We start from the raw sequence: 27390 nt of genomic DNA, 5'->3' as shown, positions 1-27390 counted from the left end.
TATAAGGGGTGCATTGCCAATATAGTCTATTGTCGCCAAAAATTGTTGGAGCACCCTTTATGGTGCGGAATTGGCATGCAACATAGCAAAAAAATTGATGTATATGTATGTATAACAATAATATTAAAATTATCAAAATATTTATCAAATGATATGGCAATAGTCTTTTCCATTTAAAAGTTCAGAATTAATAAAATATTCACCGAATTTATTGATGAAATGATATGATAATATCTAATTAGTTTATTTTTTTATTATCTTTTTCATTTAAAAGTTCACACATCTAAATTTTATTTAAGTTATATGAATATATCAACTAAAAATATCTTAATATGTATTTTTTATAAATAAATTGAATGAATACTTTGTTTCCTATTTCCTATAGCAATATCATATTTACAAATACCAGTCCAAAACCGGTTAAATACACGCACTTCCCGCCACCAAAATGATAATATTGAAGCCCAACTTGGCAAAGACAATTGGCAATGTGGTGGTTTCCGTATTAATGAATAGAAAAAGTATTTAGGAAGCCAATTAAAACCCGTATTCATAGCTAAACAGTATTTTATTTGGCGCCAAAGCCATCGATGGAACACCAAGGATAAGGAAAATGAAGTTGCTTAGTATATATATATATATATATATATGTGTGTGTGTGTGTATTAAATTTATTGATAAACTAGCTACCAAGTCCTTATTTTACCTATTTACCAACAAAAAAAAAAAAAAAAGTCCTTATTTTACATGGACCACTAACACTTCTTAATTAATATTTTTCTAGGTATGCTTGAATATATAATTTCAGCCTTCAAACTTGATGTCCCATTCAACGCTATTTCTCGGATACAAAGTATATAAGTTTTCTTTTCTTCGTCATTTCGATATCAGAAACAACAAACCAGGTCTCATATCCATTCGTTGATCTTTCTAGCTAATTGAACCACTTTTGTCTAGGTTCTGTTGTTTCATTTTGTTTCATTTCATTGGTCTGTCTCTATTTCGTAAATTATTTTTGTGACTCATAGAACATAACTAATTATCAAGTTTCTGATTGAAATGGTTTGTGTTCTAATCGGCTGGTTGTTACAGAATTAATATACATACAGTCGGAGTAGTTGATGGCACAAAAACTGCTGCATGGTGTTCTTCATGTGAAGATCTTCGAGGCAAATAGATTTTTGAGTGAAGGTTGTTGCATCTACTTCTCCGAGGTTCGTATTTATATTTTTCCTTATCTCATATAGCTAATTTTCTGTGATTCTTTATAACTATAGTTTTATATATACATCAGCATATTTTAAAAGATATTGCAAACCAGACATCAATGTGTTCAACATATAAATTGTGGTATCCATAATTTCCTACTGTTATAAATCTTGTCTCCAATGTCCATACAACCTTTAAAAAAACTACCAGAATTTTCAATACATGGTATAGAAGCTAGCTAGATAGCGCTTGATTATTTTTTTCATCATTTTCTTTTCTATGTTTTATTTCTGTATGTGCTATATATAAGCTAATAATTACTATTATTTAAATCTAATAAAACAGAATTAATTCCAATACTGCTCTTTCAGCTCCTCGATAAATTTCACAAAACACATTGTTTTGGGGAACGTACTTCCAAACTCTATGCAACAATCCATTTAGAAAATACTAAAGTTGGCAGAACCAGACTGGTGGAATTGAACAACGAAACCTCAATTCCCCAATGGCACGAGTCATTCCACATTTACTGTGCCCATATAGCATCCAGTGTCAAATTTTCCATCAAAGAACGCTATCCTATAGGTGCTAAAGTGATTGGAAGGGCCTCTGTTCCTGCAGAGGAACTCCTCAGTGGAGAAGAAGCAGACAAATGGCTCATCATCTTGGATAACAAACACCATAAACCTTTACATGGACGTCCTAAACTCCATGTCAAATTGCGTTTTTCCCATGTTACTGCAGACCCTAACTGGTCCCGAGGAATTAAAAGTCCCAACTTTCCAGGAGTTCCTTACACATTCTTTACTCAGAGGAATGGTTGCAGAGTTACCCTTTACCAAGATGCTCATGTCCCAGACAAATTCAGCCCCAAAATCCCACTTCTTGGGGGTCAAAATTATGAGCCTCACAGATGCTGGGAAGATATTTTTGATGCCATTTCCAAGGCGAAGCACTTGATTTACATAGCAGGCTGGTCTGTGTATACCAAAATTAGCTTGGTAAGAGACCCGAGGAGGCAAAAACCCGGAGGCAATATCACCCTTGGTGAGCTTCTTAAGAAGAAGGCCGATGAAGGAATCAAGGTGCTAATGCTTGTCTGGGATGATAAAACTTCTGTGAAGCTACTTAAAAAGGATGGAGTAATGGCTTCACATGATGAAGATACTGAAAGTTACTTCCATAACACTGGAGTCCAATGTGTGTTGTGCCCCCGGAATCCGGATAAATCCGAAAAGGTTGTTGGAGGATTGTTGTTTTCGACCTTGTTTACTCACCACCAGAAGATTGTGGTGGTTGACAGTGAGATTCCTAATGAAAAATTATCAGGAAAGAGGAGGATTATGAGCTTCATTGGTGGGATTGATCTTTGTGATGGTAGATATGACACTCCTTTCCATTCCCTTTTCAGTACACTGGACTCTGTCCACCATGATGATTTCCATCAGCCCAATTTCTCTGGCGCTTCAATTCTCAAAGGTGGACCAAGAGTTCCTTGGCATGATATGCATTGCAGGTTAGAAGGAGCTGTTGCTTGGGATGTTTTGTCCAATTTCGAGCAGAGATGGAGGAAGCAAGGTGGGAAGGACTTGCTGGTTCCATTGAGAGAACTCGATAACATTTTTATACCTCCATCTCCGGTTATGTTACATGGAGACCATGACACATGGAACGTTCAGTTGTTCCGGTCCATCGATGAAGGAGCTGCCATTTTCGAATCCCCTTATCAGAATGCTGGCAGGGCAGGTCTTGTGAGTGGGAAAGATCATTTTATTGAAAGAAGCATTCAAGACGCTTATATCAATGCCATTCGAAGAGCAAAGAATTTCATCTACATCGAAAACCAATATTTTCTCGGAAGCTCTTTCTCTTGGAACTCAAATGGACAACATAAGGTTGGGAAGGTTGGTGCTCTGCATCTTATTCCAAAGGAACTGTCTTTAAAGATTGTTAGCAAGATTGATGCTGGAGAGAGATTCACAGTCTACATTGTCATTCCAATGTGGCCAGAGGGTATCCCAGAAAGTGGTTCTGTTCAAGAGATATTGCATTGGCAAAAGTTGACAATGGAAATGATGTATAAAGACATAGTTCAGGCTCTCAAAGCCAAAGGACTCGAGGCAGACCCCAAGGACTATTTGACTTTCTTTTGCCTAGGTAATCGGGAGGTGAAGAAGATCGGGGAATATGAACCTCCAGAGAAACCAGAAGATGATACAGATTATAGCAGAGCTCAGAAATCAAGACGATTTATGATCTATGTTCATGCAAAGATGATGATTGGTAAGCCAATATAACTGTAACAATTGCTTGTATACGGCATAATTCATTGAAACTTATTAAATCTTTGTGCAGTTGATGATGAATACATTATCATTGGATCGGCAAACATCAATCAGAGATCAATGGATGGTGCCAGAGATACCGAGATTGCCATGGGAGCCTACCAACCCCATCACTTAGCTACCTTGGGACCAGCCAGGGGCCAGATTCATGGGCACAGATTGGCATTGTGGTACGAACACTTGGGCAAGCTCGACCACACCTTCCTCGAACCACAGAGCATCGAATGCGTCCGGAAGGTGAACCAAATTGCAGATGAGTACTGGAAGCTTTACTCCCTTGAGACCATAGACCATTACTTCCCTGGTCACTTGCTCAGCTACCCCATTAGAGTCCTTGAAAATGGAGAAGTGACAACTTTACCCGAGACCGAATTTTTCCCCGACACAAAAGGTCGAGTCCTTGGCTCTAACTCTGAGCTTCTTCCATCAATCCTCACTTCTTAAAAAGATGCATTCATTAATTTGTTTGTTCAATGTAACTAGTGTAAAGAGCTTGGGCTTTGATTTCTCATAATACATTGAGTTAGTGATGTAAACTACAAAATAAAACATGTATTTGTTGTTCTTTATACTGAATTCAGTTTGTTTGTGATCTAGTCTAGAAATTAAACAAGAAGGGTTGCAGGAATTGGTTAAGTAAGACACTTTCTTAGCGCCCCTATAGTTGCTTTGGAAATGTTTACAATGAATCTGCCTAACAATCTGTTTCTTTTACGAAGTTTCTTATTAGGAAGTTTGTCAAAAACCAGAAATAAATAAATAATAAAATAAGTGGAAGCAGTATTATTTGTGCCCCACCAGAATTGCAATTCAATTTTCCAGTGTATAATTTTTTAGCATTTCAAGGGCCACTTATATTTATTATTATTATTATTATTTGTATAACTATGGTTACACTTGTTTTTATGAGTGAACCTCATTATTTTTTATCAATTAAACTCTAACATTATGCCACATAACTCGATGATTAAAATGGGATAATTTCATCTGCACTTCTTAAGGTTTCTAATTACAAAACTTTGCTCCGATTTTAAAAATCATTTATATCCCCTACTTTCTAACACCGCTTGTAATTGATCATCCTTTTTCCAATGTAGCAATTGTGAATGACTTTCTTCTTACTCTCAATGATTAATTGAAAAATATTATTGTTTCTTTTCCTTTGCCCTTTCTCCTCAGTTTTCTTCTTTTTAGCAGTTTGTAAATCAAGGAGTTAAGAGGTTTCATTATCAAAATCGGATGAAAAGGAAATAAAAGGTGATAGCACAAGTGAGAGCTCTAGCTGCTTTAAGTTTAGCATAGATGATTTTTAAAAAAAATAAAATAAAGTACAATCCTGTTGCCTTTCTAACCCAATCAGAACCCATTAATGATGGTGGTTTTTGAGGTAGTGATTTTTGTGAGACCATAGAGGCCTTTAGCCATACCTTATAGATGGTTTGGATTTTGGGCTTAATAATTTATCCTGATTAGGGAGGTCTTGGGCCATGCCCCGTAGATCGTTTAGATTTCAGACTTACGCTAATTTTATTTTTTTTTTTTTGTTTTTTGGGAAATTTTACTTATATCAAGTTTTGAATCTAAAAACTGAAAATGTATTTTTAATGATTTTATTATTAGATCAAATTTAATGTTGTCCAAAAGGAAAAAAAAAAAAAAAAAAAAAAAAAAAAAGAAAAAAAAAATGAAGTATCTTAATTTGAAATTTGGGGTGTCTAGATCAAGAGAAAATGAAAAGAAAAGAAAAAGGAGGAAGATAAAGAAGAAGCTTCCTCTTTTTTCTAAGTTCTTACATAGCTTCTCTTTTTTACACAGTATTTTTTTATTATTATTATTAAATTGATTTTTAAACCCTCTTTTTGAATATATATATATATATGGAAATTCTATGGTGAGGATGGTCCGCATGAGGACCGCAGTATTAGTGACGGTTTTTTATAGTATTAACGACGATTTTTTAAAAAATTGTCACCAATACTATGAAAAACCATCACCAATACTGTGGTCCGCATGAAGACCGTCCGCACCATAAACGGACTGTAAATATATATATATATATATATATATATATATATGTATAATTTGTTTTATACATATCACATTTTATCTATTTTAAAGTGTACAATTACTTATTTACCCTTTAAATGTTAATTGTAATGAAAGTTGCCTCACAGACAGGGGGTGTTTCAATATTAAAACTTAAAAAAATAAAAAATAAAAAAAGGTGAGATGGTTTCAAGTTTTTATATTTGGGTCAAACTTTCAAAAGTTGCAGAATAAAATTATTCCTTTGTTAGAAAAAATGTTCTTGAAGCATTAATCACCCCAAAAATTAACTATTATTATCCATTAAATAAGAAAATAAAATATTAGAAAAACATTGGAAGTGAAATAATCCTTTATCTGCCTTAAAGAAAAAGACACTTCAGTGAATAAAATTTATCTCATTCGGTAGCTAAATCATAAACAGTACCATCAAAAACGAAGTAAAACGAAATATTGACTTTGTAAATGTTATTGATAATTGGGAGAAAAGGATGTTTCCTTTGAAACCCATCTACAAATAGACTACAAAAGAAAAAGCAAACCAAGGTACCCAATTGACATAATTATTGGTGGCAATGCGTATGATGGTTGGTTGCTTGTGAAACCAAAAATTTAGTTTTATATTACATAGTACAAGTACTTTTGACCCATACATACAATTAAACTCTTGTTTTTTTTAATTAAAAAATAAAAAAGAAAGAAAAAAAAAATTCACAATGGTTCCAAGTCTTTGTTTGTTGCTATCAGTCTTTCATAAATTTATCACCAAAAAAAAAAAAAAAAAAAAAAGGGTCTTCATAAATTATTGTAAACCTGCGTTGCGTGTTCCCCAAACTTAGTTTTGGCAGTAAGAGTGCCTAATTTATGGAATCAATCTTATCCATAGAGTCAATTATATAATTTAGAGGCGTTCAATAATTTTTATGTTTTTGGTTTTTTAATTTTTCATAGTTAAAATTTGTTAAACATTTTCAATTAATTATAAATTTAAATAATAAAAAAAAGAAAAATTATAAATACCAAACTAAAAAGAGTAAAAATGATTTTCAATTTGATATTTATATTTTATTTTAGTTTTTACTCCAATCATTTGAAAAACTTAAAAAATTCTAACTGCAAATTATATATTAATGCTCAAGTAAACAAACCACATATAGTAAGTAGGAAAAATAAAAAAAAATTAAGAAGCTAATAGCTTCTAATTCATATAAGATGATATTTTTCTAAATTTTTTTGTCAATTTCTCTTTTGCGCAATTTGGTCTCAAAGATTATGACGAGTTTTATTACCAATTAGAATAGTACAAACTAATCAGTATTCACTTGTTTAGAAGTGTTTTGATTATTTGGAACTCAGCAATCTTTTACGCATAACACACCTTGTTCACATTTTCTAATCAAATTTATGATTAATAAAGATTCCCTTTTTCCTCTCTCGATGATTTTCTAATAGTGATACAACAAATAAAACAAACACTAACTAAATTCCGAATACATAATTATATTCGTTGAAAAGGCCATTCGGTTAGCAAAAGATAAAATCACTTTACGACGGCGACTTGAATTTGATCCATCCAAAACAATCAAATAAATATAATAATAGATAAACTATAGAGTATGCCTTGATTTATTCACCCTTTGTGTTTTTTTTTTTTTTTGGGGGGTAATATATTCACCCTTTGATTAATCAACTTCCTTTCCCTCTCCTAATATAATTTAATTGATTTTTTTAATTTTTTGTTTTTTTTTTTTTTGGCATCAATACCCTATTTAGTTTCGAGGTTTTTGCATTTGTACCCCGTGTAGTATTTAATTGGCTACAAATCCCTTTGACGTATATGATTCAAATTATACCTCTTATGAAGGTAAGAGATGCTTATCACATGTAGCTTAACAGTCCAAAATTCAAAGTACCAAATGTTTTATTATTCACGCACTTTAGGAATTTGCTGCAAACGCACTGACGTAATTGCAAAAAATATATATATATATATATATATTAAAACTATAAGGGCATTGGAGCTTCTTCTTTTTTTTATTATTTTTTTCCTCTTTAATTATTGTTATTACATCGGAGTTGGAGATTGAAATTATGTCTGAAAATATAGGATAGTTTTATACTCGGAAGGGACTAGTTTTCATTGGTTAAGCTTTTCTAAATGTTAATCCTTATCCTAGCTAGTTTATTCAACTAATTATATTCCTGAATGATATAAGACCCTTAACTTTGAGTGATTCTTTTAAAAACAAAGAATTTCAGGCAAGAAGCAAGCTAAGAGCAGTTTCAAATTCAATTGGCTCTTAGAGGCCTAAGAAGGTCACATGTGAATGGGATTTAGGAATGTGAATAGAAAAAGAGACATGTGAAGCCAAGCCAAAGCAAAAAATAAATAAATAAATAGAAAATAGTGTGTTTTAGTAATCAAGCTGAAAGGCCATTGGTGGAAAGTCATTTTCCTGATCTTGAAGTAGATCTGTACGTCAACAACTCCAATCTTCCGGTTGGAGAACCCAACCGTCCCTGACCTTGTCATGGCCGGCAAAACCCACCTCATTCATTATTCTACTATTTTTACTATTTTCCCTTTTCTCACTCTCTCTAACAACACTCTCTTCCTCCACCTTCTATTATCCACCCCATATTTCCACCTTTTTTTTTTTGGGTCAAAATAAAAGAAAATATTTAATTTATTATTGGTAATAAAAAGGTATGTGTCATCACTTAATATCCATTATTGGTATTTTACCCCCCAAAAAAAAAAAAATCCATTGTTGGTTGATCCAATAACTTACATGGCCATTCAATTGGCTAGTTGTTTGAGTTTAATTTTACATGCAGTATTTTTGTAATTTAATTGCTAGGTGCTATGAGTTTATTTTTTCTTATTGAAAACAAAACTAATATTTATTATTATTATTTTATTATTATTATTATTATTATTATTTTATCTGCTGCTAAACTTTATAGAAAGGCTGCAGCAATCTATGGATGAAAATGAAACTATTAGTTCAGCGATTCATTAAAAAAAGAAACTATTTTTTTTTTTTTCCGCAAAGATTCAGGAACATCATGTGCCTCTGCAAATGACCAGACCGTGCACTTCACGCGCGACCACCATTCCTTGACAAAATCACAAAGCTGACAAAAAGATAATCCTAACTATGCGTCCCCTAACAAGAAACTGACCTCACCCAATTTTTCTGTTTTTTATATTTCAATTATTTTTTTTTAAGAATAATAAAAGAAAAAATATTTATAGCATTGACGTGCGGTAAAGTTGTAAATTTAATCACAATATCACGTACATTTTACGTTTACTCCTCTCATAAAAGAAAATTAAAAAAACAAAAAAAAAACAAAAACAGAAAAAATCACCTACCAAAATACTTTAAAATAGAAAATGCAAAACAAATACAATAATAAAATAAAATCCCAATTGGTCTTGGTCTAAAATATTATTATATTGTCACTTAGTTGCCATTGCACCACCGTAGCTATTTATTCTCTCGGCCCCCCCGCCCCCCTTCCCTTCCATATATGATTCGACTTCTTCTTTTTTATAGACGACTTTTGAATTTCTTTTCGGCTTACTTTTATTTTCTCTCTCTCTCTCTCTCTCTCTCTCTTCTTCTTCTGAAAACTGAAAACAAACATGTCCTCCATATTAACCTCACAAGGAGTAGTCTTGGCCACTGCCATGGCGGTCTCCGGCACTGTAATCCTCCTAGCTTTACGCCTTCAAAAATCTTTACCCACAACCCAATTCTCCGTCGCCGATCAACTCCCTCAGTCCTCACACACAATTCTACGCTCTTGTATCTCATCTGGTATGTATGCACAACTCTAATTAGTTGAATTCTGTTGCTTCTTTTGTTAATAATAGTCCAATATATATATATATATATATATGTACATGTATATTTATGTGTTTTTGGTTGTTTTTTTTTTTTAAAAAAAAAAAAAAAAAGCAGAGAGGAAAAAGAAGAAGAACAAGAAAAGGGTTCACTTTGCAGAGGATGTAGTAGATCCAAGTGGGGATGGAGAGGAATTCAGGAGGCAAAACAGAGGATTGAATAGCAATTCTTCAAATTCATCAATGAAGTTCAAGAGGACCAGTTCTGATAAATACAAAGGAATGCCTGCTAACAGAGCAGCTCTTTACCATGGAATTCTCAGGGATCGTGTGGTTCACCGCGTGGCCTACTCTTACTGATGATTGTTTCTGTTTCTAATTTCTCTTCTCTTCTCTTCTCTCTGTATATTTATCTGTTTTAATTTTAAGTTTTTTTTTTTTTTTTTCCTCTTTTTGTACATATTTTAGAGTTCTTTTTTTTTTTTTTTCATCTTGTCAAAAAGTTTTAAGAGGGAATATTCGGAATTGGAAGGAATGACCGGGGCCCACATGTTCTGGTAGGTACTTACCTGCTCGGTGCTGCAGTTGTGTCTTATGAACTTGATTGGTTACTTGGTGGAACCTCTTCTGATTGAAAGAATAGTTTTGTTGATTATTTAAAAAAAAAAAAAAAAAAAAAAAAAAGCCTAATCTTTTTTTTTTTGGTCTTTGTTTTGGTACATAACTGATATTTTTTTCAAGATTTCATCCTTTTGTATCTTTCCCTTCTATATATAATCCCTGAATTATATGTGAAAGTTTGTGTTTCTTTCTTTTGCATTTTTTTGGTTTCTGATTTGATAATATGATCATAAGTTTTCACACCTAGTCCGAAAATGATAGAATTTCGAATTTATATATATATATAGCCTTTGGCTTGACGATGGTCACGCTCACTTCTGAAACCCCAACGTGGCTCTGCACTAATAATTGAAAGGAATCTACTTTTTTTTTTTTTTTTCACCTTTGTGCTATTTCTTTCATGTCTCCTATTCAATTTCTTTTCTGAAAATGAAAAGCAAGTGCTCAAAAAGTCTTCACTTTGGTAACTTGGGCTTGAAACTTGCCATGCGAAGGAAAATTAATGACCCCTTTCTCTTATGTCCTTGATTTGTAGATATGACAATTACACATCCTTTGAGATGGATGTTATTGGATAGTCTAGTTCGATCCAGTGCCGTCTGGCAGGCCAGACCAACATCCACATCTTGGATGGTTTGCGTGTGATCTTCTTCAAGTACCAGCTAGTTTTTTTCTAGTTCACTATTTTGGCTTTCCGTGGAAAGAAGCTCACAAAAAAATCAGGGAAAAATGCATAGCAGTGGACCCAATCTAAAGCTAAAGAGATTTCAGTTAGCTTACTTCAGCTATTTTAGACCCATATGCAATTTGCATAAACTTTACCAATTGAATTTTGTCTGCAATTTTTTAATTGCTAGCAATTGAATGTGTTGCAGTGATGTGCGTTAAGCTTTTTAATGTGCCTTTTTTTTTTTTTTTTTTTGACAAATAAAGCGTGTCACATGTTCATGTATGGGATCACTCAAACATAGCGTGAACAATGGCATGTGCTTGGATGCTTCCTCTCTCTAAGCTCTCGCAGCCACTATTTTCAACCACAAATCCATACCAAGTAGAATATACTTGTTCATTGACCTAACCAAACTTGGACAGGGAAACAAAGCCAACCGTGCATAGATATAGAAAATTTGAAATTATTGACCCAACAGCATATATGAAATAAATAAAGGGTGGAGCTAGCTAAATCTACAACTAAAAAACTTGTATATATAAACGCAATTCACTTGAAACGTTTTTGCATATCCATTTGGTTTTTCTTTCTTCCTTATAGAAAAAGCACACACCCCAAAGGTAATAATGTCCGTCCAGAAGCCACAAAGACTAAGCATTATTGGTGGCCCATAAGCACCTACCAGAAGATTGAAATCATGGTGGTGACATTTTCTGAAATTAAAAAAGTATGTCAATGAGGACAGATATATATATATATATATATATATATATTTATGTATATTTATATGTGTGTGTGTTTCTCTTTTTTCTTTTTTCTTTTTTCTTTTTTCCCCCTTTCCATCGACCAAGTTTTAGGTTTCTATATCCCATTTTTGGGGAAAGACACATGGCAAACAGGTATTGGACACAAGTGAAGAAAGCAAAGCCTCAAGAAAACAGCATGGGCAACTGAAAAATTTGTTGGGTTGCATAGGCTTTGGAACAAAATCCTTTAAACTCTTTTTTTTTTTTTTTTGTCCTATTTATTTGCAATTGTGGAATATAATTGGGGGTACTACTCGGTACGTCTTCTTTTTTCCTTTTCTTTTTTTTTTTTTTTTTTTTTTTTTTTTGGGTCCTTTGAAGAACACTCGGTATGTTGCTTGTGGGGGGTCTTTTGCTAAATTGCTTACCATGTGTCCTACTTTTTCCATGTTATTTAATATACCTGCGTGTAGCATCAAATCAATATATAAATATTCGCATATAAATATATTTTGAGTTTTCAGTGTGAACATGTCCTTAAAGTTTCCCTGCCCACAAACCCACCCATTTGAGTGTCTGACGAATCATCCCCACAAAATGGGAAATAGAGAGTCAAAAAATGGGTACACTCGAAAATAATAATAATAATAATAATAATTCTGGTCCTTAAATGAACTACATGTTTTAAGGTTGGAAAACCAAATTGAAATCTTAAAGCATATTTTCTTTTTGTTTGCCAAGTTTTTAATTAAAGATATATTAGGAAACGATCTATTTATGAGACTGACAAAGAATAGTTCAAAACCCCTTATATAGTCTTTAGGATCTGTTTCTAAATTTAGTCAATGCAGAACTTAATACATTGGTACATGTCAATTATATTAAACATGTATTTGATTAAAACCACATGTCTTTAATTGGTGGTGCTGCATAGAAATTCTGTTAAGCGTATAGGTACAGATAACCTTTAGCGAGGTAGATCCAAGAGAAGGATGGCATTTGCAAACATCGAAAAAATTCACATGGCTTCTGGACCATATATTTTTATATGGTCCTTCCACAGGTTTTTAATATATGATAAATATGATTTTAGAAAAATTTATATAATTTAATGTTTTGAAGTTTTGATTATTTATATTATCATATGTCAAAATATATACGAAAGATTTATGTAGAAATAGATGATTCAGAACTCGTTAATTATACATGGTGCATGATTAACCAATCATTTAGTTTAGTTCCAAGATTTTGCATGATAGGGCGTTCTAGATGTTTTGGAGATTGACAAGCGGGTTTAAAATATATGACCGTGTAAAAATTGTTTTAGTAGAGCTGTCAAAATATTTATTAGATTCAATTATATGATTGGTTTATTTTTTTTTTAGTTCATTTATATATTTAAGATTTCACTTTTCTATATTAAATTATATAAATATGATAATCAACAATATTTTAGCATATGTTATTTAATAAATATTTTAGTATTTGTTGTATTACTAATACACATTTATATGGAAAGTGTTCCTCAAACAAAATATTTTGACAAACAAAACATTTTGATATAGCTTTTAACAAATAATCTAAGCCTTTAGTTGATATGATCAATTAATATAAATTTATCATTTCTGATAAATTCCTTTTATCCATATCCAAACACTTTTTTATCATTCACTAAAATAATTTAATGCTTTATAACAGTATTTCTCTCTCTTAGCAAATACTTTTCTTTCCTAGTTAAGCTCCAAACCACATTTCTCTCCCATCAAAACCCCTCGAAGCCAAAGAATCCATTAACGAATGCACGAAAAAAGATAATACAATACAACAAAACAATCTATTAGAACGAAATATTGTGAAAGAGAATAAAAAAATACACAGTTTTTTATCTCTTTTCCTTAATTCCTACCATTAATTTTTTTTTAAATAAATAAATAAGGCCTACTGAGTATATGAAAAACTAGAAATCCAGGCACTCAACCAATCCTTTATTCATTAATCCAAATTCACCTTGCTGCGCACTAAAAACTCTCCAACCAATTGGTTTCCTTATTTTATTTTATTTTATTTTTTGTCTTATGAGCTTTGGATGCTCTAATGGATTTTACCACTAAAAATCGGATAATTAGGTCTCATAAAATAAATATGATTGGGATATATTTAGGAAAGAGAAATATTTAATCAAGAGATAGAAATATTGTTATCAAGTATTAAATTATTTAAGTGAATGATAAAAAAGTGTTTGAATATGAATATAAAGAATTTAAATGTTTTAAATAAGGTAAATTTATATTGTTAGATCTTATAACTAAGAGTCTAAATTATTCGTTAAATAGCTTTGTCAAAATGCTTTGTTTGGGGAATACTCTTCATATATAGTCATATCCTCAAATTACATTTTTAATATCAAAATTCACATCAAAAATTTTTTAGCTCTTGAATCACAATTAAAATTGAAATTTAAAATTATATTTATTAATCATTAGATCATAAAAAATTTATTTTTTCTAAATAAAATTTTATTATATCACAAAATTTATATTTGATCACTTTTAAAATTTCAAATCTTATCATTTAATATAATTCAAGATTAATAAAAAAAAATTTTCTTAAAACCAACAGTTTATTTTGATGTAATTTTAATTATATACATATTACACAGTTTTGATAAATTGGAAATCTAATTTCTATCCTAGATTAGATATTTAGTAAACATTATAAATTATCACCTATTCAACTAAAATTTATATTAAATTATTAATTAAAATGACATGTTCAACTGTTAAACACATATAGATGATTGGCTCTTATGATTTTACCAAAAAAAAAAAAAAAAAAGAGAAGGTGATTGGCTCTTATGATAAGTTGTTATGCATGCAGAGGCCATGGCACACAATCAGAGCAAAAATAAATAAAATAAAATAAAATAAAAGGAAGAAAATAATGACACGCCATGGGGATCAAAACCATTCGTACCAAGTTAGGAGACAGTCGGATGGAGCACGGCATTCGTGTAAAATGGTACAATAAGTCAATGTGAATGCAATACAAGTGGCCCTTTATTAATATTACCCAAAAAAAAAAAAAAAAGTGGTCCTCTATTAAAGCAATGTTTGGTCATGCTTGGATTTGAGAATAATAAGGTCAATAATTAAAGAGATGTGAAAAAGGCAAACATTATTGAAATATGTTATGTATTCGCTTGAGATCGGACAGACTTGCTATTATTTTATATTTTTGGGATATATAATAAATCTACATAATATTGGAGCATTGGTGACCTTAAAAGTCTTGTGTTAATTTTTGTTCCCTTGTTGAGAATCACTTGTGCATATATATATATATATATATATATATATATAGAAATTATATAATGAGGACGGTTCACATGAAAATTGTAGTATTAGTGACGGTTTTTCATAGTATTAACGAAGATTTTTTAGAAAATCATCACCAATATTATGAAAAATCATCACCAATATTATAGCCCGCATGAAGATCGTCCGCATCATACACGGACTATATATATATATACATACAACTATCGGTGTTTAAATAATGATGTCGTCAAATTTTTTAATTAAAGATAAATATGGATAATTAGTTAAAATAGTTAAATTATATATATTTGATGGGATATGTAATCAAATAATTTTAAAAATAAAGTGTTTATTTTTAATTTAAAAAGTTAAAAAAAATATTATCATGTGAATCCAACTGTATATACTATTCATAATCCTATTTTAGTATGCATATAAGCTCACATTATAGTGAGCATAAATGTTTTTTTTTTTCTTTTTTTCTGTTTTTGCTAAAATGTGCATGTATGTCCAAATACATGAAATTCATAGGATATATTTTCTGATTATGTGCAATTCATAAAATATATTATCTATAAGTATATAAAATTGGATATCACACCCATTATACATTATAATATGAAAATACGTTGCTCTAGCAAAATTATATATTATAATTTATTTGATGGATATATATATATATATATATATGTATATATAATTTTGCTAAAGTTAATTTAGCCCACAAATGGTGCAAGATATCCAAAAACAAATTTTTTTACTATTGCAATCCACAGAACATGTTGCAAGTGCCATGCACCATTCAACAAGCTATTTCATTCACTGTAACATTTATTATATATTCAACTACCTTAGAGCCATTCAAGTTCAAACTGGGTTTACATTTTTTTCATTTTTTTTTTCTTTGGTTGATAACTGGGCTTAGCTCATTGTCAGCTCCTCCATTCCACTTTCAATTTTCTGAAAGTTGTTGTGTTCTTTTTATTTTGTGAATGAACAATTCGTGGAATTAAGGGCGCCCCTATAAAAGAGAAAATGAAATCCCCATTTTATTAGCGAGTTTATGAGGAAATTTACAACCTACCCCCTTTATATTTTTTATTTTATATATATATATATATTGTTAAATATTTACAAGCTACCCTTTTTGCAGAATATAGGGAATTTCGCAACCCAAAAAAACCAAAACAAAAAAAACAAAAAAGTTTTTTGCACATAATTTTTTTTGTTTTTTGTTTTTCTTTTTTAAAGCATGCAAATAAAGATCTTGAACATTTGGAAGTTTTCCTTTGGAAATAATTAAAACCATAAAGTCAAAAATGCCCAAATGAAAATTGGGCATTGTTTGGCTGCATTTTTGGAATAGGTCAGCGCTCTGCATACTACAGGACCAACATGTCCATGGAAATGACTGACAAATTGTGGAAATTTCTTTTCCGTGTGAACAAGTTTCTTAACTTTCGTTTTGCTCACTTTTACCTCCCCCAGAAAATAAACCTTTGTTTTTTTCTCACAACTACATATTTTTATGACTTTTAAGGCTCTCTAAGAAGTGGTTGGTATAATATTCTCTCTTCCTCCAATTTATTTACTTCTAGAATGATTAATTTTGATGGTTTTGGAAAATTTTCACATACCATCCATTATTTTCGTTTTTTACTTCTATCAAGTAAGAAATTACTCTTCCATTCCTTCTTTCTTCTTCTTCCTCCACTGTCTTTTCTTTTTTCCCTCTCTCATCCAAGATTTTTCTCGACCAAAAAGCATGTCAAAATGTCACTGCCAATATTTGCTAAAACTCTTAGCTATAACCAAAATCGTTGCCGAATCCACATTGCTTTCATCTCTCACCAATAATGGTTTAGAAGCGGAGATTGACCTTCACTTTGCATCTGATCTGATAGCTGAAACCCATCTCAAAAAGAAACATTGTTTTTCTTCTTTCGGTTTATGTGAGTGGCAAAAAAAGCACCAATTACTAAATGCCACATTAGCTAGCAGTGGAACATGACACAATGGTCCATATTCAACGATTTCAACACCCCCATAGAGAAGGATGACATCCGCAAAATCTCTTATTTAGATGCTTCCTCATCCATTTTCTTACTTACCTCATCAACTGTATAACAATTTTTTATCTAAAAGAATTTTATGGATGGCTTTGTCACAAACATTGGGTTCTTTTTTCAGTGGTCCCCTGCCCCTAATCACCATTCCCCCCAACAATTAAAGATAAAAAAATAAAAAGGAAAAGACAGTGGTTTACTTTAAGTGATAGCCATATATTTTACATAGAGAAAAAGTGCAATAACCCAATAATGTTCTCCCTCTGTTGCTTCTTTCTTACCTGGCAATTGTGTTTGTATTATTAGAGAAATAACATTTTCCCTATGCAATCAATTAGTGACACGTTTTTCAGCATAAAAAATGTAAAAAATAAATATAATAACATGTTTGTTTCTGTAGTTTCATTGACAATCATAGTTTTGTGTTTGTTTTCTTTTATATGGTATACACATACCTCAGCAAGAAATAAATTGCAGGTAAAATCATATTATTTTATAGTACTACAAGTGACTTCATTTGGGGATTTTTAGGTGGGAAAGGTGGGATCACACTACAAGGCCTTTGCCTAAACATAGCAACGTTGAAATCATTTAGCCAAAAAGTAATTTGAAAAAGGGTAAGTTTGTAGATAAGGCTCTAAATAATTTATCATATTACTAGCCTACTAGGTTTATTAGTGGTAATGACGATAGTTGGCTTTGTGCCACTTGTATATATGTGTTGGAACATCCCAAGCAGGACCATTTACAACAATAATTTATTATCCCCCTTTTTTTTAATATGTCAAATAATTTATTATTTTTAAATAAGCAAAAGCGATAACTTTTGATTTTCTTATTTGTTATTCAAGACTAGGCTAATAATCAATTCAAGACTAGGCTAATAATCATTCTTTGTCATTTGGTGTGTGACATAAGGTAAAACCTTTTCCATGGAAAAATAAATAAATTAATTTAAGTTTTCATCAGTTACTACCTGATACTTTTTCACATTATTAATCATTATTCTTTTATGCATATAATGCATTAATCTTGTGTAGCACATCACAGAGTCTTTCATCCCTCAATCAATAGGAAAAAGAAACAAATGATTTAAGACAAGGAACCATAGCAGCAAATCACATTTCTCCTTTTGATTTTTTTTTAATCCATAATTGAACCAAAGTATTGAACTGGATTTTAATATGGCTGGTTCTAGGTGTATCAGTAGAATACTGTATATATACACCCCCTGCCCCCCAAAAAAAAAAAATAATAAAATAAAAACAAAAAAACAATTATTAAAACAAACCAAAAGACTTATTTATTTATTTATTTATTTTACTTTCTTCCTTCGGATTTTTTTTAAAAAAAAAAAAAAATTGTTTTTGAACATTCAAATTGTTGTCCATGCACCCTCCAGTGTCCACTATTTTCTGGGATTATACTCTTGAGTTCGAAGTCCAATACCCCGATCATTAAAGGGGAAAAAATAAATCAAATTGGTTTCAGTTGTTTCATTTTTTTTTTTTTTTTCCCACAATGTCAAAACATTGGGCCTAAACATTTTAACTCAAGGGCTGGATCTGCATTTCTTTTTTTGTTGAGCAAATTGATTTGCATATCTATTTGTGAGTATTTGTTTCAAATTTTCAATCAATATTCAACAATTAGTCATTATTTTATCTGAATAACAACGTATAAAGATTCAACTATTTTTGTAAAATAAAATAAAAAATTTGATGTAGAAACTTATAATAAACTCATATGATACACTACATTTTCATGTTCATTCCACTTTCTTTCCAAATAGATATCTTTAGCTTTTAATACATTTTCTCTCTTTGAATTAAATAATCTTATGTCGTGGGAGGACAGAATTGTTGCCGAGCAGCTGATTGAGGTGGAAGTATCTGCAAAAAGTTCCATATTCCAACCCCGTATTCCGATCATATTTTTGAAAAAATGTTGCATTGATCGTCTAAATTCTACAATATATGAAAAAATGTTGCATTGATTGTCAGGTCCGCCGTGGAATTTTGGGGGTTTTAGGCCAACTTTATGGTTACATTTTGAGCAGCATAATTCAGGAAAAACCATTAATATTATATACTATATGTGTATAATTATATATGAAAATAAAAATCATATATGCTGTATAAGTATTCTCTGGGATCCTTTGGGGTGCGTTTGGTATGCAAGACAGGTTCGGATCGGACAGGATCGGATAGGATCGGACAGGACAGGTTTGGATCGGACAGGATAGAATAGTGCAGTCTTGTGTTTGGTATAGTTTCGGGCTGAATGATGGACTAGCTGTTCCATGTTTGGTGCAGGATTAGACTGGATTTGACTATTTTAATTTTTTTTAATTTTTTTAAAAGAAAAATTATAAAATTCTATTTATAATTACAATAAAAAATAATGTACTTAATTAATATTGAAAATTGATATAAATTTTATTTACATATTTCATTTACCATTTTTATTACATCCACAAACTATATTAATTTGTAATTTTAAATTTAAATGAAAATTAAATTATAACATAATATTTTATAAATAAAAATTAATGAGAAATAAAGTTAAGTAATGAAATTTTGTAATTGTAATTTTGTTTTTACATTGTAATTAAATTGTAATTTTTTTTACACCCACAACTTATATTAATATATGGTTTTCAAAACAAATTAAAATGATATTATAATATGTTAAATCATATGTACAAATAAATAAAGTTAACATCATATTTAATTAAAAACTTGTTGATAAGTACGATTTCACATACTTGTCTCCATACAAATGTATATATTTGATTTTACACCAATAATCTACTTATATGCCAAATAAGTAAATACACCCATTGATAGTAATCCAAACAAACAGCCGATTATAAAACCATTATGCCACTCATTATTCAAGTTGGCACGTGTATGTGCGGTGATATGTTGTATTGGATTTGCCTCATTTAGATTCCTCATCATTCGTTCTACATACTCAGCATATGCTATTTCAGCTTCTTCAGTTGTATTATATCAGTTGTATTATAGGCTTGATATAAATTATCCTTAAATCCTTACACCTGTTGATGACATTCAGGCCAAGAATTATATATTCCTGGTTGTCTACCTTCAAACACAACATAAACTCTTCTCCTTGCCATTTAATGTTCCTGCATATTATAATAAATTATAACATAATATGATAAGATAATAATAAAATTAGACAAAATAATAATTAACTAAATCAATCAGGTGCATATTAATACACTAAAACATAACACATGCTTCATATATGTGTCTTTACATACATAATTAAATACTAACATCCATTACCATACCACATGTCCATAAACGACCATACAACATATGTCCATAAAGTTCACATCCAAGTGTTCATAGTTATTATCCCCTCATACATAGTCTTAAATATATGATACACAGCAACACCTAGTAATTTAAAAATTTTCTAGCAAATTCAATCTTGCCCGTATCCGTTCTAATAATCTTAAAAACCTCAACGTTCGATGGATCCAATCTCATTGCCTTAGAGATTTCGAGATTGTCATCAACAGAGAAGCCTGACCTGTCTAGCTCCATAGCTAAGTATTGTGGATAATTGGCTTTCGATTTATCTAACTTTGCAGCCAATTTATCAAACAATTTCTCTGCTACATTGCCAAACCCGCTCACAATGTCATCATCCTTCAATCTAGATTTTTTCTTACCTCTTGATTTGGGTCGGATAGACGGTTCACTATGGATTTCATTCACAAACATTGGAGAACATACATCATTAAATTGTTCATTTCCACTCTCCAAATTCAAATCATTGACCATATCAATTGAAGTTTGTGCTCCATGTCCTGTTGCCCGATCCTTTCCAAAAATACTAGCAAGTCTCTCATATAGCGGAAACGGTTTACTTCTCCATGCCTTTGCACTTGGGTTACTCTAAAACCAAAAAACAAACTTTTAATTGTAAACAATAGAAAAACATAACTTCATATATCAACTGAAAAAATTCAATGAAAATTGATGTCCAAAGTTTCAAAACCTGCACATATGCTTTCCAAACTTCGTCACTATCAACGTCCACACATTTAAGAGAGTCATTCCATCCGAAGCCACTTTTGTTTAGCATATCATATATTATACCGTATTGTTTCTTCCACTTTTTCAGGTTTGACTCAATGTGTGGATTTGCTCGCAAGCTCGAATTAGGACATATCTCAGCCAATCGCCTCTCAATCATAGTAATTGTGCCAGGCTTGAATGATTCGGTGTCACACCGCTGCCCACTAGCTACAACCTCATCTAAAATAAGCAGCAAAGCATCTTCCTCCCCTTTACTCCATGTACGTCTAGATTCAATCCCTCGAATATCGTGACTGCTACCTCCAACTTCCATTTCTATTAAAATACAAATTTTTATGATTTCAACAATACAATAACAGCAAGAAAATAAGGAAAAATCATTCACATATGACAATAATGGCATATAATATAAATTGGTTTTCATACAAATGATCCAAGATGTTTAACAAACATTATAAAATAAAACAATTACAAGAGCATTAAAACACTCGACCACTAATGTCCATGACATTTCCTCTCAGCAAACATTTGCTTAGCTAAATCATCTCTCCAGTTAGTCCATTGGTCCGAGGAAGAAATCGATCCTATAATGTCATCGTCGGTACTAACGGCAACATCTTCACTCCTATCAAACTCAACTTCCCCAGGATCAATTATCATTTCTCTTCTAATAAGATTATGTATAAGGCAACATGCGGTAATGATCTTGATTTGTGTTGCAATAGGATAGAAAGATGGACTTCTTAAAATTGCCCACCGCTTTTTAAGAACCCCAAAGCATCTTTCTATGACATTCCTAGCAGATGCATGCTTCATGTTGAAATACTCTTCGTGATTTATGGGTGCACAACCATCTCTCCACTCAGAAAGGTGATATCTTGTTCCTCTATATGGTGCAAGAAATCCTTCACCATTAGTATAACCAGCATCCACTAAATAATAACAACCTAAAAAACAAAAACATATCTCCTATTAGTGTATGCAATGTTGGTTACTACAATTTAAATTTTGAGAATTAGCCTTACCGGTTGGTACTCTTAACCCATTTGGCCTACTTAATGCATCACGGAGTACTCTTGAATCTGAAGCCGAACCTTCCCAACCAGATAATACAAATATAAATTCCATATTTGGATTACATACACCTAAAACATTTGTGGCTATCTCACCCTTTCTTGTACGATATCTTGGCTTATCGATTTCTGGTACATTCACCTTAATGTAAGTTCCATCTAAAGCTCCCAAACAATTCTACGCCATTAACAAAGTTACTAACATCAGATAATGTTCCAACTAATTGAACTATAATATTAATAACGAAGCTATTCCACAAACGTACCTTAAATACTTTCCATCTATCATCCAAACAATTATCTGATATAGGTTTTGGAGGGCTCAACAGAATCTTATGTAAGCGCAGTACTCCATGCAACACAGAATTGAAATATCGACTTATTGTCTCTCCCGATCTAAAAAATCTAGTGATAATTGTACGGTTCTTGGTATAGTGAGCAATTATGTGCAGAAATATACACACTTGCTCTTGCAATGTAACAATGCCATCACTTTTAACATATCCATCATCGTCTAATAACTGACATAAAGTATCAAATGTTCTCCTATCCATCCTAAGCTGACTAATACAATTAACATCATTGTCTAGCAGACTATTTAGAAAAGACATACGCAATTCTGCATTCCTAGGTGATTGATTTCTATAACCTCTAACATTTCGCCTTATATATGCCCAGTACATATACATAAGCAAAAGTAACATAAAAGCCGTACAAAAAGACTCTAATTGTGAATCATTTGGAAGTAAAAGGAATGCAGCGACTTTTCTTCGATCCATATGTACTACAAAAAAATAAAAATATAAAATAAAAACAAAAAAATGCTTCAAGAAAAATAAATAGCATATTAAATTTGATATACATAAACTACTTTGGACTAAACAACGCAAATCAATTCCAAGATACATCTATTTGTATGAACCAACGCAAATCAATTCCTTCTGTTTGCCATAAGATGAGTATGACTAATCAAGATTTAATTCCACTTGTCATATATCAACTATGTAGCAAACCAGGATTTTCATTTACCATTTTTCAAGTATGAGCAATCATATTCCTAATACCATTTTTCAGGATTTTCATTTACCATTTTTCAAGTATGAGCAATCATATTACCAATAAATCATGTTCGTGTCAAGCATTTTTCAACTTACAAAGCATTTCTCATTCCATTTGTCATCAACCAAAGCACATACCATGTTTAAGAAATTGTAACTTAATATATTTTATGTCTAAAACACTAAAACAAATGTAGGGTTAACACACATATTTTATAACTAAGATATCACATGTAATAATGCTCCAAAATTGATCCAATATTTATGGTCGAAAGACCAAAATGCTTATAAATTTTTAAAACCCAAATCATCTAATAGAAAATAAGCTGATTGCCCTTAAACTTGTGTCTTAAATATTTCCATCTCACAAGGTAAAAAAAAAAAAAAAAAAAAAAAATTATAAAAACAACGAATTATCTATTTTTTATTTAGTTTGGAGGCCATGTAAATTTACTTGATTAGTAAGGTTGCACCAATTTGTAATGACATTCACAAATAATCCTTATAAATTAAATCTGTTAATTTTGCAATCTTAAACAAAAACTTATATTCAATAATGTATTTTAAAAGCCTCTATTGTTAGAAAAACAAAATTAGCTGAATAAATCTCAACCTAAAGTTTGAAAGCTTGTTCACATATATTAACTTTTTCCAAATATAATATAAAGTTGATTTTCTTTTTGGTTTTTGAACAGATGGTTATTGGCATGCCAATGGAAAACACCAAACCCAAGAGTTGATCTCTCTATAATTAATAAAAAAAAAAAATTGGAGGTTTTGGAAGAGCAAGGTTGGATTTCAAATGGGAAAAAGATAATTATAGTTGTTTTTTTTTTTTTTGGGGGGGGGGGGAAATTACAATATCATTTAAGAGATATTAATTGCTAAATAATAAGAAAAACCTAAAATAATTAAAAAAAAAGGTCATCTTTTACTATTATTTTTATAAGGAAATTTAATATTTCAATTTTTAAACTATTTTAAATATTTATGAACATTATTTATTATATATATATATATATATTTTAAGAAAAGATTATATTATACTCAAAATTTATATTTTGGAGGCTCTGAAAAAAGATGAAGCCTTGTACTATTGCAAACCAAACCCCGGTTAGGGGTGGCATTGTTCATACTACAAAAGTATTGGCTCTTTCGGCCCAAGAATAATGTGCTTTTTTCAACACTAAACCTCAAGGTTGCCTTTGTTGCTGTGGTTGTGCTATCCTGTGTTTGATTCCAAAAGTCTGAAGAACAAAGCCCGTTAAAGAGGATCAGGGCCCATCAATTTTTATACATTTTGGGATGTTATCTGATTCTTAGGGGTTAGGTTTATGCTGCATTATACCACATGCAATTTTTTTTAATTATTTTTTTGGGTTTTGCTTTCCAGTTGTTGAGTAAACTTTAAAAAAATTCTTCAAATTTTTATTAGTTTTTGTTTTTAATATTAAACATTTTATTAATTTTTTAATATTAAAATTTTAGATAATGTAATTATATGGAAAAATTGTACTTTTTTACTTACTTGTATATAAAATTTTTTCAATAACTATTAGAGAATCAAATATTATTAATTTTTTATTTGAATGTTTTTCAAATGTTAAACTTATTTTAATTATTTTAATATCATATAACTTTAGATAATATCATTAATAATAATCAAAATTCAATTTAATATATTATGCCTAATGCAATTATGTTTTAAAAAGTTGCATAATTAATAATAAGAGAATCAATTTTTAATCTATTTTAGATAATATAATTATTTTCTAAAAAATTCTATGAATAATAAAAATAAATAAATAAATTTTGTCTAGTTTTCTACAATGTAATTATTCAAGAAAAATAGATTTATAATGGAAATCAATTTTATCATTTTCTTGATAAAATTATTATTATTATTATTATTATTATTATGTTTACAAAAATTTATAGTACAGTAGAAAACAACAAGAAATAAAGAAAACAAATGAAGAAATAAGGAAGCACTCTATAGTTTGAATTAAAAGGCATAGGAATATAAAAACATTTATTACAAATGTCTAGCTACGTCTGTAGTTATAAATGGTTCTATAGTAAACCTTACAATCAAAAATAAGCTGTGTGGAATGGTAGTGCCATACTAGATGTAACTATTATACTTTCTGATCATTATAGTAACGATATTATTATGATTATTATGATTATTATGATTATTATTATTATTATTATTATTATTATTATTATTATTATTATTATTATTACAATCACATGTCATGATTGCTATAATCATAGTTTGGGTACTATTAGCAGTTCTGTGGTTTTTGGCAATCCAGGCTTTGGACTAAATGTATTCCCATCACAGTCAGCTCTTTGTTGGAAGTTTTTTTTTCTTTTTTTTCTTTTTTTTTTCTTTTTTTTTTTTTTTAACCATGCGTTACCAACGGATAATAGATTCAAACGCTTGGGTTTTCATTTTGCTTCTATTTGTAGTTTATGCAATCAATCTTGTGAAGATTCTAATCATTTGTTTTTGGACTGCATTTTTGCTCATGCGGTTTGGTCTAAAATTGGAAATTTGTTTGGTCTTTCCCTTAATCTTTCAGGGCCACGGGTAGATTTTTTTTGTTTTTTTCTTTCATTGCATAAGGATTAATTTGTGCTCTCAATTTAAAGCCCTTTGGACAGTTGTTATCGTTTCATGTTTTTCTTCGATTTAGCTAGTTTCAAAGGAATAGGGCGCTTTTTGATAGTGTTTATACAGCAGGACCGATTTCTGATCTATGTCTCGTGAAAGGTCTGGGGGTTGATGGTTTTCTCCTACAGCTTCAAAGGTTAATCTTATTATCTAGAAAGCTCCGAAGTTTGGTTGGATTAAAGTTAACATGGATGGTGCTGCTTTAGTTTCTTCAGGTTTGGATGGTTGTGGTGGAGTTTCCAGGACCCCTAGGGGTTTTGTTATAGGGCGAGTTCTGATAGTGTTCATCCTTGGGTTGCTCATGCTAATTCTTTACATTCTGGTATGATGGAAGAATCGGTTTCTGAGCTATGTATCATGAAAGATCTTGGTGTTGATGGTTTTCCTACTAAAGCTCCTAATGTTAATCTTGTTATTTAGAAAGCTCCAAAGCTTGGTTGAATTAAAGTTAACAGGGATGGTACTGCTTTAGGTTCGGTAGGTCTGGGTGGCTATGGTGGAGTTTTAAGGACCATGAGGATTCTGTTAAGGACCATCAGGTATGACTCCAATTCCCTCGGTTTTTTCTCAGGAAACGGAAATTCTTGCTATGCCTAATGCTGTGAAGTTTGTCCTTGACATTATATTTGGTTGGAGAGTGATTTTGTTTTTGTTGTTAATTTGATTTCTTCTCGATTAAGTAATGTTCCTTAGTATGTCTCCCTCAGTGGACATCTTGTTTCAAGTTTATTTCCACTCTTCACTTTAAAGTTTCACACATTTTTTCAAGAATTCAACATGGTGACAAATATTCTTTCTAAGGCAGCAGTTTCATTTTCTACTTCTTATTGGTCTTTTGTTTTGCCTAAGGATTGTATTCATTCTCATGTATTGGATTTATGGGGATAAAACATTTTGTTTTTTTTTTTTTTTTTTCTCAATAATATATGGGCTGTGGTAGCTTGGATTTTGAGGATGGCTACATTTCTCAATTTACTGTAATAAACTCAAAAGTATGTGTGTTTACATATATATTGGAATGATTGGATAGGATATGAAATACATATATTATTTTTACATATTATCATTTTTTAAGGCTTATATATATATATATATATCGGATGGAATATGAAATACATAATAATATGTTTTTTTTTTAAGGTGTTTTACGATGAAAATTATATATATTTTTTAAGTTTGTTATTTTTTAAAATATAATTCAAAAGAAGTAAATGTTATAATTATTCTTTAGAAGGAAATTAAATATTTTAATAAATATACTATATAAGGAAATTGATTTGATAGCAAAGAACTTACCAATTTGAAATTCAATTATATTAATTTTAGAAAGTAATATCAATAACATGTTCTATATGATGAAATGACATAATATACTTGGATGAATCTATAACTAATATGATAGACCTATCCTATTGAATAATTTCCTTTAGCGTGGACATCTATATAATATATAAAAGAAGAAACGTATACAACACATGTTAACATATCGTTCATTTAAATTCCCTTCAAAAGCATCATTTTTATTTTTATTTTATTTTATTTATTATCCGTTATTATTTATTATATTCATTATCTTACCATATATGAATATAACCAAATATATATAAAATGAATTTTTAATATAACTTTT

The 27390-nt window shown here is 30.6% G+C and overlaps 2 protein-coding genes across 4 annotated transcripts; both read left to right on the top strand.

Annotated features, from left to right (window-relative positions):
* The first annotated feature begins 894 nt into the window (after positions 1–894).
* Positions 895–4337, top strand: LOC107404642 (phospholipase D alpha 1). Of its 2 annotated transcripts, XM_025068760.3 has the most exons (4): positions 895–989; positions 1093–1214; positions 1581–3492; positions 3565–4337. In XM_025068760.3, the coding sequence occupies exons 2-4, from the start codon at positions 1122–1124 to the stop codon at positions 3996–3998; spliced, it is 2439 nt and encodes an 812-aa protein (XP_024924528.3). In that variant the 5' UTR covers positions 895–989; positions 1093–1121; the 3' UTR covers positions 3999–4337. The 2 variants fall into 2 exon arrangements, with proteins under 2 accessions (XP_024924528.3, XP_060672757.1); XM_060816774.1 differs by having other exon boundaries at positions 903–1214.
* A 4776-nt stretch (positions 4338–9113) lies between these two features.
* Positions 9114–10250, top strand: LOC107404645 (uncharacterized). 2 transcript variants are annotated; one of them, XM_016011625.4, is made up of 2 exons: positions 9114–9427; positions 9569–10250. In XM_016011625.4, exons 1-2 carry the CDS (start codon positions 9253–9255, stop codon positions 9811–9813), a joined length of 420 nt encoding a protein of 139 aa, XP_015867111.1. In that variant the 5' UTR covers positions 9114–9252; the 3' UTR covers positions 9814–10250. The 2 variants fall into 2 exon arrangements, with proteins under 2 accessions (XP_015867111.1, XP_015867112.1); XM_016011626.4 differs by having other exon boundaries at positions 9117–9427; positions 9572–10250.
* Positions 10251–27390: the final 17140 nt, after the last annotated feature.

This window comes from Ziziphus jujuba, chromosome 1 (genome assembly GCF_031755915.1).
Source record: "Ziziphus jujuba cultivar Dongzao chromosome 1, ASM3175591v1".
Lineage (NCBI taxonomy): Eukaryota > Viridiplantae > Streptophyta > Magnoliopsida > Rosales > Rhamnaceae > Ziziphus > Ziziphus jujuba.
This window is presented reverse-complemented; position numbering and strand designations above follow the sequence as displayed.

Coding starts and splice junctions, on each gene's coding strand:
- LOC107404642 (XM_025068760.3), top strand. CDS start 1,122: ATGGCACAAAAACTGCTGCATGGTGTTCTTCATGTGAAGATCTTCGAG. Junction 1,215..1,580: donor GTTGCATCTACTTCTCCGAG/GTTCGTATTTAT, acceptor CTGCTCTTTCAG/CTCCTCGATAAATTTCACAA. Junction 3,493..3,564: donor TCATGCAAAGATGATGATTG/GTAAGCCAATAT, acceptor ATCTTTGTGCAG/TTGATGATGAATACATTATC.
- LOC107404645 (XM_016011625.4), top strand. CDS start 9,253: ATGTCCTCCATATTAACCTCACAAGGAGTAGTCTTGGCCACTGCCATG. Junction 9,428..9,568: donor ACGCTCTTGTATCTCATCTG/GTATGTATGCAC, acceptor AAAAAAAAAAAG/CAGAGAGGAAAAAGAAGAAG.